A 13914-nucleotide genomic window follows, 5' to 3' on the forward strand; every position below is an offset into this window, starting at 1 on the left:
AGGTTACTGGCTAAAGCTCTTGCAACCCCTGTAGTGCCTTTTTTAGGCAAGGTTCAAAGGACAAAGCCACCACCGTAACAGATACAAGCATGCAAAATCTGAAGGTAATGCTATCCAATGCTAGAAGTCTAAACCTCAAAATGCACTCTCTTGAGACACTCCTAAAAATGGAGAACATCGATATCTGTGCAGTAACTGAGACCTGATTCAAGGCTCCAGAGAGCACCTCTGCAACACCAGGCTACAACTTTTACCACACTTTTCGGCCACCAAACCAAGACCAAAACACTAAAGGTGAAGGAGTGTCCATATTCACCAAGGATATTCACACCCCCGGGCTAGTTGCCCAACACAATGCATCTGAAATTCTCCAGGTGCAACTAACACTAGGTAAGACTGCAATCCAAATTGTAGCTTGCTACATATCCCCCACCATGCCCCAAGATTCTCACTACACCTTTCGAAACATACTGGAAAATATTAAGGTACAACCAAACACCCTAATACTGGGTGATTTTAACTACCCTGCCATTAACTGGGAAAACTACTCGGGTACCAACACCTTTTTCCAGCGGTTCTTCAAGTTCATAAATTCCAACACCCTGGGTCATCTAATCCATTGTCCCACCAGGGGCTCCAATATCCTAGACCTGGTCATTACCAACATGGGAGATAGATGCTCCACACCAGTGGTCACCCCCTCATTGGTCAGGTCTGACCATAAACTAATCACCCTTGAAATCCACATCCCATCCCCACCCCCCAGTAAGGAAATCTCCATAAAAAACTTCTCCAAAGCCAACTTCATGTTACTCAATTCAGAAGTGACAAACTTCATGACACTCAGGCAGACGGGAGCTGAAAGTTCGACTGCTGAATCCTACACTAAGGCACTGTAGGAGCACATCCACTCGTGCATGAATCGTGCCATTTCAAATAGTACCAAGATGCTGTCCTCCAAAAAAAGGAAGCCAATCTGGTGGTCCCCTGCCATAAGCAAACTATACAACAGAAGGAAGAAACTGTTGCAGAAAAGAGGAAAATCCCAGGATGCAAAAAACTCCCTTACCAGCCTCTGTAAGAAGCTGAGATCCCTCATAAAGTCCTCCAAAGCTAGTTACAAAAATAAAATTGCCAAAGATTCCAAAGACAACCACAAGGCATTCTATAGTTATAAGTCCATAAAAATAAGAAAGAGAGCCAGCAAACTGTGTCCTGAATAAATTTATTGTAGAAACAACAAAAAGTAGACAAACAGACCAGTTTCGGCTGGTATAAATAACACAGCCTTCCTCAGTGTAAATTCAAGCATATCCACATTTTTTTAAACAACAATGTGGATATGCTTGAATTTACACTGAGGAAGGCTGTGTTATTTATACCAGCCGAAACCGGTCTGTTTGTCTACTTTTTGTTGTTTCTACAATAAATTTATTCAGGACACAGTTTGCTGGCTCTCTTTCTTATTTTTATGGACTTATGCTATTGAGCCGTGCAAATGCACCCGTGCAGGTAGTTTCTGTTTGACGTTGCACCTTATTCTATAGTTATGTCAAGAATCTAAATGGCAATACTCAGATCTGCTCTGAGCTACAACAGAATGGCATTAAATATACTGATCCCAAGGATATTGCCAATTTCTTGGCAGATCGATTTAGCACCAACTTCACCACCTCTCACCCCCTAAAGGGCCCATATCAATACTAAAAGATTGCCAAATTCTGGTAATCATGGCCACGCAGGTAGAAATTTGTCAATTTCCTGGCAGATCGATTTAGCGTCAACTTCACCCCCCTCTCACCCCCTAAAGGGCCCATATCAATACCAAAAGATTGCCAAATTCTGGTAATCACAGCCATGCAGGTAGAAATTGCACTCTCCATATCCAAGAATACAGCATCCATGGGACCAGATGACATCCCGGGCTGTGTACTACATGAACTACAAAATGAACTGGCACCTCACCTAAGTGTCGTGTTTAATCATAACCTCACCTCAGGCTTCATGCCCACTGAGTGGCGCACAGCTACTGTTATCCCACTCCACAAGGGGGGAATCCACCTTGGATCCTGGGAACTAACATCCCATCAGTCTGATGAGCCTGATCTGCAAGGGCATGGAATGCATTATCATGGAACTTATAAACAAAGACATTGGCAACCTTCAAACACTGAACCCCCACCCCGTTTGGGTACGTGAAGGGCCGATCTTGTCTCATGAACCTGATTGATGTATTCGAATCAGTCTCCAGAGCTCTGGACGAGGGTAAGGTGGTCCACACAGCCTATCTGGACCTCGCCAAGGCCTTCAACACCATCCCCCACTCTGGAATCATAGATAAACTTACTAAGCTGGGCATAAATCCCTACATTACTCAATGGGTTGCCAACTGGCTTACTGACAGAACCCAGACTGTAAAAGTAGCTGACTCCAAATCCAGCTCCAGGCAAGTGACAAGTGGAGTACCTCAGAGTTCAGTCCTGGGACCGCTCTTGTTTGGCATCTACTTCTCTGAAGTACAGGTTAACACTAAGGGATTCTGGCTAAAAAAATTTGCAGATGACTGCAAACTGGGAGCCATTATTGAATCCCCAAATGATGTGGATATTCTACAAAAGGGCCTTACAGAAACAGATGCTTGGTGCCAGAGCAATGGGCTCAAGATTAACACCAAGAAATGTATAGTTATCCCCTTTGGGAAAAAACATGTACCCATGAATTACCACATAGGTGCCAGTACACTAAACACTGAAAGTGTGATGAGAGACTTAGGGACACAAGTGGACAGTGGTCTCACCTTCGATAACCACATTGCCACAACAGTCAAGAAATCCTTCTATGTGGCACACCTCATCACTAAAGGCTCTTCATCCAGATAAAAGAAGGTCATTGTCCCACTGTACTCATCCCTCATTAGACCCATTATAGACTACAATGCCCCGTTTGGTATGTACCTCACAAGACATCTGCAAAAGCTGGAAAGACCGCAGAAATGCCTCACTAAAGGAATCACAGGCCTAAAGCAGATGCCCTATGCTGACGTCTAAAAAAAAACTCCAGCTATACTCTGTGGCATATCATCTACTCGGAGACAATCTCTGCTTAACATACAAGGCCATGTCAAACCCTGAGCTGTTGGACATGCTCCACTTAAAGAAATCCCAATCCCTCAGAGCCACACGCTCCAGGGATTAAAACCTTATCACAATGAACAAAACATGCTGGAGGGATAGGTTCCTGACCCAGAGACTCTCCATACTCTGGAATAGACTGCCCACACATGTCAAGCAGAGCACCTCCTTTACGATTGGATGGGAGATAGGAAATTCACCCTTGGGATCACATCCATCACCCTACTAGACAGAGGTCCAGGGAATTAAATATTGTGGGAAGAACTGTCCAGGGATTTGTTATGGGTAGGCTTGTATAGGCCCTAGGGCCGATAGCCCAGTACCAACCTATGAACACCCCTTCCCATTGGCCCCACCCATTCAGCTGTCTCCTACAGCCTGCCTTTAATTTGAAGTCACCAGCTGCTGCTGAGGCTACTGTCAGTCAACATGCTTGTCACATTTTTGTATGCATTTCTGGATGCAGTACCTGTATTACCAGCACTAACGTTTATACACCATTGTCTGTTGGTTTCTGTTATATTGAAGGCATGTTCATTTGGGTAATAAATTAGTCCGACAAAATTATGGGCTTATAAATTATAATGAACTATCAAACTCCTTGAACAATATTAATTGGATAACTCAGAGTTTCATTTATCAAATATGATTTTGGTTCTAGAACTTAAGAAAATGTTTCAGTTACAAGTGAGTCTGTGGCCAAAGTGAAACATGGTGGAATCAACCATTAACAAATATCTGTTTGGGTGGAGTTTGACCTTAACCAAAGTATACCAGAAAAAGAAACATGTTTTCAAACTTTATAAATAATCACAAAACAGAAGACACAGCTATAGATTAAATCAGATTTGTAAGGAATTAAAGGCAAAAATTAAATCAGATAAAGCAGTATATGAAAATAAATTTGTTATAACAGCAAATATTCAGAACTATTCCAGGTAAGTTAACCTAATAACCAATATACATCCTTCACTAAGCTCAATATCAAATAATGGGGTATCACTAGCAACCTCAAGGTTTATAACTAGTGAATGTAATAAATAGTTTGTCAACAGACATAAAAATGCATGCATACATACATACATACATACATACATACATACATACATACATGCATACATGCATACATACATAGATACATACATGCATACATACATACATACATACATACATGCATACATACATAGATACATACATGCATACATACATAGATACATACATGCATACATACATAGATACATACATGCATACATACATACATACATGCATGCATACATGCATACATACATACATACATGCATGCATACATACATACATACATACATACATACATGCATACATACATGCATACATACATGCATACATACATACATGCATACATACATACATACACGCATGCATACATACATACATACATACATACATTTATTTATTTTACATTTGATTACCAGGAAAGGCCTGGGGAGAAAAGCTGCAGCATATAAAATAGTTAATATTATTTAAATTAGAAGTTATAGAAAGTTTATATGAGAACATAAAGACAGTTGGTCCTTGTGTAAATAAAAATCTTACTAACAATAATTAAGGAGGACATAACATTTTTCCAGTGTATACAAGCATAGTGACAAAAATACGAGTGTAACAGTTCAGTAAAATACAAATAGACATAATAGTATTTTGTGAGGTTTAAAGTGCCATTGGATAGGAGAAGAACAGAACTGAAAGTATAAGCCAAAATGAGCAGAAGTGTAACCTTCTGTCAAGTACATTTTTAATTATTTATTTTACATTTGTTTACCAGTATAGTCCATCTGGACACAGGTCCTTTTTCAGCAGAGGCCTGGGGTGAAAAGCTCCAAATTTAGTATATAACTTTACATTAGAAAGTTTTGATTACATTGGACATTTTGATATACATAGAACAGGTGCAAAGTATTGTAATAGATATTAACAGCCTGGATGTTAAGTACAGTTAAATGGTATATTTAGTTCCTAATTTATAACAGTTTATATATGTTCTAAATAGTGACTAGATAGATAGATATTCAGTATACTATCAGAGTTACGGGGGATTACAAAGCAAAGATGTCATACAATTTGACATAAAAGGTGAGGTGAGATGTAATTGAAAGTAGGCGAGAGAAAAGATGGGGTAGATCAAATGGGGTGGCAGAACTGATAGCAGTGCAATAGGAGGAAATAAAAGATTTATCAGGGTTGTCACGGTTACAGAGCCATGATTGCTGTAGGTGGGATTTTAAGTTTTTTTTGAAGCAGGCAATGAAAGTTATGGATGAAATGTTGGGGGGGCAGGTTGTTCCATTATTTGGCAATGGAGTTGCTATAGAGGGATATACCTGTGCAATTATTGTATTTGGTCACATCTAATAGGAGTTTTTGATTTTGATTGGATCATAGGGCTCTAGTTTTGGTGCTTTGGTGTAGTATATTTTGTAGAGCAGGGGTATTTTCAGGGGAGTGAAGTAATTTGTGGGTTACTATAAGTTGGTTGTAGAGAATGAGATGGGGAACTTCCAGCCAATTAAGTTTTTTAAGAGGAGTGCAGTGGTTTGTTCTATGTGGGGTATTGGTTGCAAATTTAGCAATCTTATTATAACAAGTTTGCAGCCTAGACAGGTCAGATTTTCTGAGTTTGGTGAGGCGTGCAGAAGAGTTGAGATGAGGTGGATGCCTGCAATAGTGGCTCTGGTGGAGTCAGTTAGGAACTGTTTTTTTCTGTATAGCATGGCAAGTTTTTTATGTACTTTTTTATGGTATTGGATATACAGTATGTATGTCAAATTTCATGTTGCTGTCAATTACAACCTCTAGCAGTTTAGTATGAGTAACAGGGGCTATAATTGTGCTATTACTGGAAGTAATGTTAAATGTGATATTATGAGAAGAATGGTGTAGGTGGGAAGATAAGAAGTTGAGTTTTATTGGGGTTTAATATTAGTTGTGATTCAGTCAGTCATTTTAACAGCAAGAAAGGAGGATTGTGTTTGCTGCAGCAGTATCGGGGGGTGGAGGATACACAAATAAGTGTCACATCATCCACATTTTGGATGATAGAAGCATGAGGTGTAGCAGTATGAAGGTTATTAGTAAAAACAGAGAATAGCCGTGGTCCACAAATGGAACCCTGTGGGACTCCTAGTGAGACTGGTAGTAATGGGGCGTGTTCCTGGTGCCATGTGACTGCCTGTTAAGTAACTTCTAAACCAGGAAATGGTGGGAGGGCTTAGATTTAATTCTGAGAGAGTGCTGATGAGTTAGTCATGATTAACCATATCAAAGGCCTTGGAAAGGTCTAAGAATATGGCTGAGACATATTTAGCCTTGTTCCTGTGGGTGTTGACTGTCTGCGTGAAAGACATAAGGGCTGTTGTATTGCTATGAAATGGTCTAAAACCATGTTGTGTATTTGTGAGTAGATTGTGAGAGTTTAGAAATGTCATGATTTGTGTGTGTACACACCTGTCAAGAATTTTGAAGAGGGGGAGAGCATGGCTATAGGTCTGTAGTGGGTTAGTTCCTTGGAGGTGCCTCCTTTGTGGAGTCGGGTGATGTACAACATTTCCCAGAGAAGGGGGACTTGATTTTCAGCTATAGAATGATTAATGAAAATTGTTACTGGATATGCAGTTGCATTAGCAGCTATTTTTAAGAATTCAGATAGTAGTCCATCTGGGGAGAGAGTTGTGGGTTTTAGTTTATTAAGCATTTTTTTAATAGTGGAGGCGGAGACAGGTTAATGTGAAAATCTATGTTCGTTATTATTGTTTTTGGGTGGTTTAGCTAGTTGTAAGATAGAATCTGTACAAAAAAACTCATTCAACTAACATACTCATTCAACTGAGTTGCTATGTTAGTTGAACTATCAGTTGTTGCAGGGGCAGGGGTGTATGCTTTACCTGGGTGAAGTACTTTGTTGATGGATGCCCAAACGTTTTTAGGATTGGTTAGATGTTTATTTTGAATGCTATGGTAGTAGCTCCTTTTGTCTCTTTGCCTTATTTCTAAGCTCAAGATATTTTTGTTTGTCGGTAGGATTACCTGTTTTCTTCCAGTTTACCCATGCCTTGTCCCTGTTGTGTAGTAGCTATCTAGTCTCTTTGGATAACCAGGGGGCATAGTTGGTTTTAATTTGGATGGTTCTGGGGGGTGCATGGTGGTCTAGTATGTTTAGGATTGCTGAGTTAAAGTAGGGTACAGTGTCATCTAGTTTGTGTTTTTAAGGGGTGCCAGTTGCAACTTGCTAGAGTAGCAGTAAAATTGTTGGGGTTAAAGTATTTTTTACTACGTATTTGTTGAAAGGTGCTGGGTTTTCTTATATGGGATTGAGTTCTGATTAGATAGGTTGGTAGGTGGTCACTCAGGCTGTCTGGGAGACAGACTGTAATACTAATTTTGTCTGGTCTGTTAGACAATGTCTAGTTGAGTATTGATTCCCTTTTTGGTGTTTTATCAATTGTAGTTGGGACTTGGATAAGTTATGAGAACCTGTGGAGGTTGATGAAGTTTGTAGGTTTGGAGGAATTGCATGTTAGCCAATCAATATTAAAGTCACCTAGTATTAAGGTTTCTTGAGGTAGAGTGTTAGAGGCCTAGTGGAGGAGATTTTCTACAGCATCTATACTGTTCCCTGGTGGAATGTAGCAGCCAATTAGGTTATGGCTTTTTTAGTATTTAGATGTAGTTTAGTAATTATAACTTCTGCTGCAGTAAATGTAGGTAGTGGAAGGTCCACTAGTTCAATGTCTAATCGGGTCTTAAATATAACAGCAGTACCTCCACCTTTTTGTTTGCCCTATCTTTAAACAGTAAGTTATAACCAGGAAGAGTTATTTCACTGTTAGTTGTATCCGGTTTTAGCCATGTTTCTGTGAGTAAAATAATATCAGGGGAGTAGAGGGATAGGTGTGCATGTAGTTCTGAGATCTTGTTTGTGATGCTTCTAATGTTTATGTTAAGCAGAAGCAGGTTGGATGATTTTTGGGGAGATGTGTAAGGGTGGGAATGGAGTTGTGCATTGTTGGGTGGTTGATGGGGCTGTTGAAGCCATGGTTTGGGTATACATCTCCACAAAGGGCTAGCTTAGAGGCAATTTGCACTATGGTGTGGAAGATGTTAGTAATATATAACTGGTACATTATGGATGGTTTGTTAGCTGGGTGTGTTGGCAATGGGTTCATAGGTAGGTGCTAGGCTATTGGCCCTAAGGCCTATATAAGCCTAGCCAAAAAGGTACCCTGGCTTTCGCCACCCAAGAAAATTATTTTCCTTTGACCCTGTCGAGCAGAGCCACAGAAGTGATCCCCAGGGTGAATATAGGTGAGTGGAATATGGTGAAAGGGAGCTATATAAAAGATGGAGGGGGTAATGTAGAGGTTAAAAGAAGTTGGATTAGTAGTGTTGGTGTTTGCAATATGCAGCTTCTCTCATGCCTTTTGGTATAGGATTTCAATGTAGAGAGGTGTTTTATTGATGGGTATGCGAGTAGAAGTTCCTGAAAATTCTGTCCTTCACATGAAACATTAAATTGACATCGCATCTACCTGAGTTGGTACTAGTGTAAATGGATATAATAGATCCTACAGCTCCTGTTAAAAAGAGTAATGGAATTTATGTCCTGGCTAAATTTTCCCTAGTCAGTATAAATACCATCTCAAATCTTCTCTGCAAAGAAGCATTATATTTAAGGGGATAAATGAGTCAAGAAAAGTGTAAGTACATTTAAAGAAAGGAAAATGTTGAACCATTTTGGAGATGTAGGTATTATCTACAAACTGTAAAAACAGCCAGTTGTTTGGGGCTGTACTTTTGAAAATGGTAAGTTGTTAGTTAATTTACTTAGGGTGTGCCTTCTGTGAGTAGTGTATGTGTTGAATTTGTCAGCGTCTGTACATTTCTAGGTACTTGTCTTAACCGAGTTCTTTAAATGAGGTCCTAGTTGAATTGGTGTTCAACAAGACTTTGGAGTATGTTAGAATGTAAACAGAATTTAGACCCTAAGGCCAGTGAAACCAATGGGCATCAGCAATATTTTATGTAGGCATTTCCTCACATATATTGCTTGTTTGGTGAACTACATTGGATCATTGTTTCTATAAAATGTATTTATCTTAGCTCCCAGAAGTGAATACAAAGATTCTTTTCTTTGTAAGGCTGTCTGTCTACCTGCTGAAGAGTGAACAAAATGTGCCCCGTGCTTCCTGTTTTACAGATCAGTCACCTGTGATATATGCTGACCACTTGAGCCCATGATTCACCTTAGGACAACTACCTTACCTCATCCTTCTGTAGTTAAACATGAATCTCCTGTCTCCCTTCTACCTGTTCTCTGAGCCCAAACTAATGTAGGTTATGGGGCTTTCTCCACGATTTCTCCACTCCTGCCTCTTGGTCTGGAATACCCATCCTGCAGATATCAGGATTGTTCCAGGTGTTATTTCCTTCTCACACAAACTTCACACAGCACATCTTACTGAATAAGGTAAGTACTGATCTTGGTTCTACTTAAGGAACTCTTACACCACTATGAAATAGTTATGTACTTCATGTCTCAGTGCAGATTACAGTTTCACTGACATCATGGTGTTGGGTCATAAAAAAAGTTTGTCTGAACATTTGATACAGTGTTGATATGTTTTAGTATTCTACATGCTTCTTTATCTAATATACTTTAATGAGTATTGTTTTGTTTATCTTTTCGGCTTTTCCTGGTTAGGGGTCGCCACAGCGGAACTCCGGTCCGCTAATGATTGGCAGTAGATTTTTATGATGCCGAGTTGCCAGCCCGATGCCCAACCTTCAGCGAAGTCATGCCCATTCGCGCATATCTTTCAGAGGCCACTCGACCATGGAAAGGACATGCAGACTCCACACAGAAGGCACTCCAGCCGAGAGTCGAACAGGAGAACCTCTTGCTGTGAGACAACAATGCTACCGCTGTACGACCGCGGCTAATATACTTTAATGAGTATATTGATCTCTTATTAGACTGAGATTTTCTTTTTGTATGTTTTTCACTATATATTTTTGTACTACACAACATTTAGTTTATGTTCTTTATGCAGCTGACTCTGGGTCAGACTGAAGCAGTTATTTACATCATTATATTTGCTGAATTACCAAAATTTAATAAATACTGGTGGAGCTGTATGTGTTTGACTCTGAACGCTACAAAACTAAATACTATAAAAAGTTAACATATTTTCGCATACAAACACACACACACACACACACACACTAAAAGTTTAACAATATGGAAATTGCTTGAGGTGACTTGTATTCATGCAAGGTTTTTGATGAAATGTGTCTCTGTTCTTGCTTTATCATTTTCCTTTAGCTGTATTTTGAGAACAGCCCTTTGGAAACCTAAGTATTCCTGGAAGAATACGGTTCATCTTTAAATTTTGTCTCATTTTAATTTGTAGGGTACAGCATCCCAGTGGACCACCTTTGGTCACTTATTTTGAAAGATAAGATGCTTCCATCTGATAATGGTGACAAAGGAATGACTTTGCAGCAAAACCATCTTCCTGGTAACAGAGTTAGCAGTAAGTACATGAAATATATTCCATTTTTCAAAACTTTCAATTAAGTGTAAATTAAGAGTCTGGTGGAAGTACAGGAGAGAGTATTCTGTAGAGACTTGTATTCATAAAAACGTTAAGCAAGTTTTTACATTAAAGGAAGTTAGACCTTGGAAAAACAGAACACCACGTATAGATAATACTATTTGTTATAAGAAGAAAATGTAATGAGCATTTGGAGAACATAGAACAAAGAAATGAGATTTTGGGGACAGGTAATAAAAGGAGATAAGGTAATAAAATGGAATGAAGGTAGACAAATTCTTGGGGTTATTGAACATAGATCATCTTGCATATACAGACCTAATGTTAGAGCTCAAGGAAGATGTATTGAGGTTAGATGATGATTTTGTTAAACCAGGAGTAGTAAATTGTATAACTTAGGCCAGAGCAGGAATGGCACACCAGAAAAGTGTAATAAAAAGGGCATGTAAATGTTAGAGTTGAGAAAACAGTACGATGCAAGGGTAAAAAGGGCATGGAGTGAATGATTGATTAAATAAAGCTGCTGCAGATGATCACTGGAGGAGAAATATGTCTTAACCCCAGATACAAGAAGAAAAAAACACAAAAAAATTATCTTTGTTTCCCGTCTTTCCTGTCCTAGAGTAGTCCAAATACAGGCTTTGCTGTATTGTGGACTTTTGGAAAGTTCCTATGTTGCCCATTTCCTTTCTTGGATAAAGGGAGGCTTCTTTGTTCACCAGTGGCAGTGGGGAGCTTAGAGCAGCCTATCTATCCCTGGAGGAGTGTTCCCAGCACAATAATCTGGTAGTCTATTGGCCGTTTTGGGCCAATTTCTAGCTCTTTCAAGTCCCCCTATATAAAACCCGCTTTGGCACGGCTTTGCGCGATTTTGCACATAGCTCAGCATCGGGCAGCTCCACTTAATTGGGTTTAAACCATTCTCAGCTCCACAAAGTCTGCTTTCACTTTTTCCCTTAGAACTGCTCTAGTTCTCATAATAAACACCCTATTCCTACTCTAAAGCCTGGCACTTGCTCACTAAAGCAATTATATAAGTCAGCATTAAAAAATTAAAAGCACTACACCCGCACAAACTCCCCTTGAGTACCTTGTTCCCCATTGGCCCTTTTTTCAATTATAAAGGAATTCCCAATACTATTCTAGCATGTCCAAAGGTCAGTTGTCAATCTCCTCTCTGGTCCAGCTGGTGAATCTGGGAATCTTGAGGCAATGTTACAACTGCCTCATGTACACAGACAACCCTCTCCTCCTCCCAACAAATTCCATCACATGTGATAGATGCAACCATATAGCCAAACTGGAGGCTAAGCTCTCTCAACTCAGTACTGGCGTAACTAGTCAGGAGGAGAAGGAAACCACACTCACTACAATTCCAGTCTCACATAGACCTACCACGACAGCAAACCAAACACATAAACACAGAAAAACATACTCGGAGGCTCTAACTAAAAATCTGCCTAAGCAGCAGAGACCTCCAAAGCAGACACCCAAGCAACTGCTACCCCAAAACAAAACACGTGCAACACATAGCTCACAAAGCCAGTGTGCCGAACAGTCACAGCCCTTAAGGCTAAACAACACACCTGATACACTTGTAATAGGTGACTCTATCGTCAGGCACACTGACGTCCCGCTCACCAGGCTGAACAAGGAGAAGGTCATGGTGAGCTGCCTGTTCGGCGCTAGGGTCCGCCACATAACAGAAGCACTCAGGTCACGCCAAGGCAAGTACAAATATGACTCAGTCATTGTCCATGCTGGTGTGAATAACCTGAGACGTACCTCCCTGGACTACATGAAAAGAGACATAGAGGAGCTCTCTGATCATGTAGCCCAGGCCAGTATGACCCTGACCTTGAGTAGCATCTTATCCTCACCAAGAATGATGCCATAATATGAAGACAAGATGATCAATTTCAACAATTGGCTTAAGTACTGGTGTCATTCAAAGGGGATCCAATGCCTGTCAGCCTGGGATGACATGCTCGACAAGCCACGATGCTTCACTAGGGACGACTTGCACCTGTCACCCCTGGGCTTTTGGATATTGGCAAAGGCTCTTGCCACCCCCATAGTGCCTTTTTTAGGCAAGGCTCAAAAGACAAACCCACCTCCATAGGTATCACAAGAGATAAGAAACTAAGAGTAATGCTACTCAACGCCAGAAGTCTAAACCTCAAGATGCACGCACTCGAAACTCTCCTTAGCATGGAGAACATCGATATCTGTGCAGTAACAGAAACCTGGTTCAAGGCTCCCGAGAGCACCCCAGCACTACCAGGTTATACCTCATACCATGCTTTTTGAACCCAAAACTTGGACCGAACCACAAAAGGAGGGGGAGTATCAATATTCGTCAAAGATACCCACACCTCCAGGTTGGTGGCACAGCACGAAGCATCAGAGACTATCCATGTGCAACTAACAGTGGGTAAAACTGCCTTCCAGTTTATAGCCTGCTACAGACCACCCTCCCAAACCCAGGAACCCCACTCGGCCTTCCTGAGAACACTGGAAAATATGAAGGTCTCTCTAAACACCATTATATTGGGCGACTTCAACTACCCAAACATAGACTGGGAGCATTACTGTAGCTCCAACACCCTAGCCCAAAGGTTCCTAGAATTTATAAACTCAAATGCTATGGAACAACTTGTTACCACTCCCACAAGAGGGGAAAACATACTGGACCTGATCATCACCAAAATGGGGGCTCTATGCTCCAGACCAGAAGTGTATCCCTCACTGGTAAGATCAGACCATAAACTAATCTCACTGGATATTCACATCCCGACCCCACCCCCTGCCCAGAAAACCACAGTGAAAAGCTTCTCTAAAGCAAATTTCATACTCCTCAAAACCGAAGTGGAATCCTTCAAAGCCCCCGGGCCTGTGGAAAATACGGCCCAGACCACAGAATCCTTTATAAACGCATTCTATGAACACCTTCAGGAATGCATGGATCATGCAATCCCAAATAAAACCAAGACCCAATCCTCCAAAGGCAGGCGTCCTGTCTGGTGGACTCCAGCCATAAACAAACTATACAATAGAAGGAGGAAGCTACTACATGATGGAGCAAAATCCCAAAAAGGGAAGGCATCTCTGATCAGTATTAGCAAAAACCTACGGGCACTCATAAAATCGTCTAAGGCCAGCTTCTAGAGAAAAATTGCACAGGACACTAAGGATAA

The 13914-nt window shown here is 40.6% G+C and overlaps 1 protein-coding gene across 1 annotated transcript in view; it reads left to right on the forward strand.

The window, feature by feature from the left end:
- Nucleotides 1-13914, forward strand: part of LOC122798750 (zinc finger protein OZF-like) — a 177450-nt gene that overhangs the window by 143392 nt on the left and 20144 nt on the right. Inside the window, exon 3 of the mRNA XM_044067852.1 lies at nt 10574-10696. Coding sequence (XP_043923787.1) covers nt 10574-10696 — 123 coding nt within the window. The remainder of the gene's footprint in view (nt 1-10573; nt 10697-13914) is intronic.

This window comes from Protopterus annectens, chromosome 3.part1 (genome assembly GCF_019279795.1).
Source record: "Protopterus annectens isolate FY-2018-M chromosome 3.part1, PAN1.0, whole genome shotgun sequence".
NCBI lineage: Eukaryota > Metazoa > Chordata > Ceratodontiformes > Protopteridae > Protopterus > Protopterus annectens.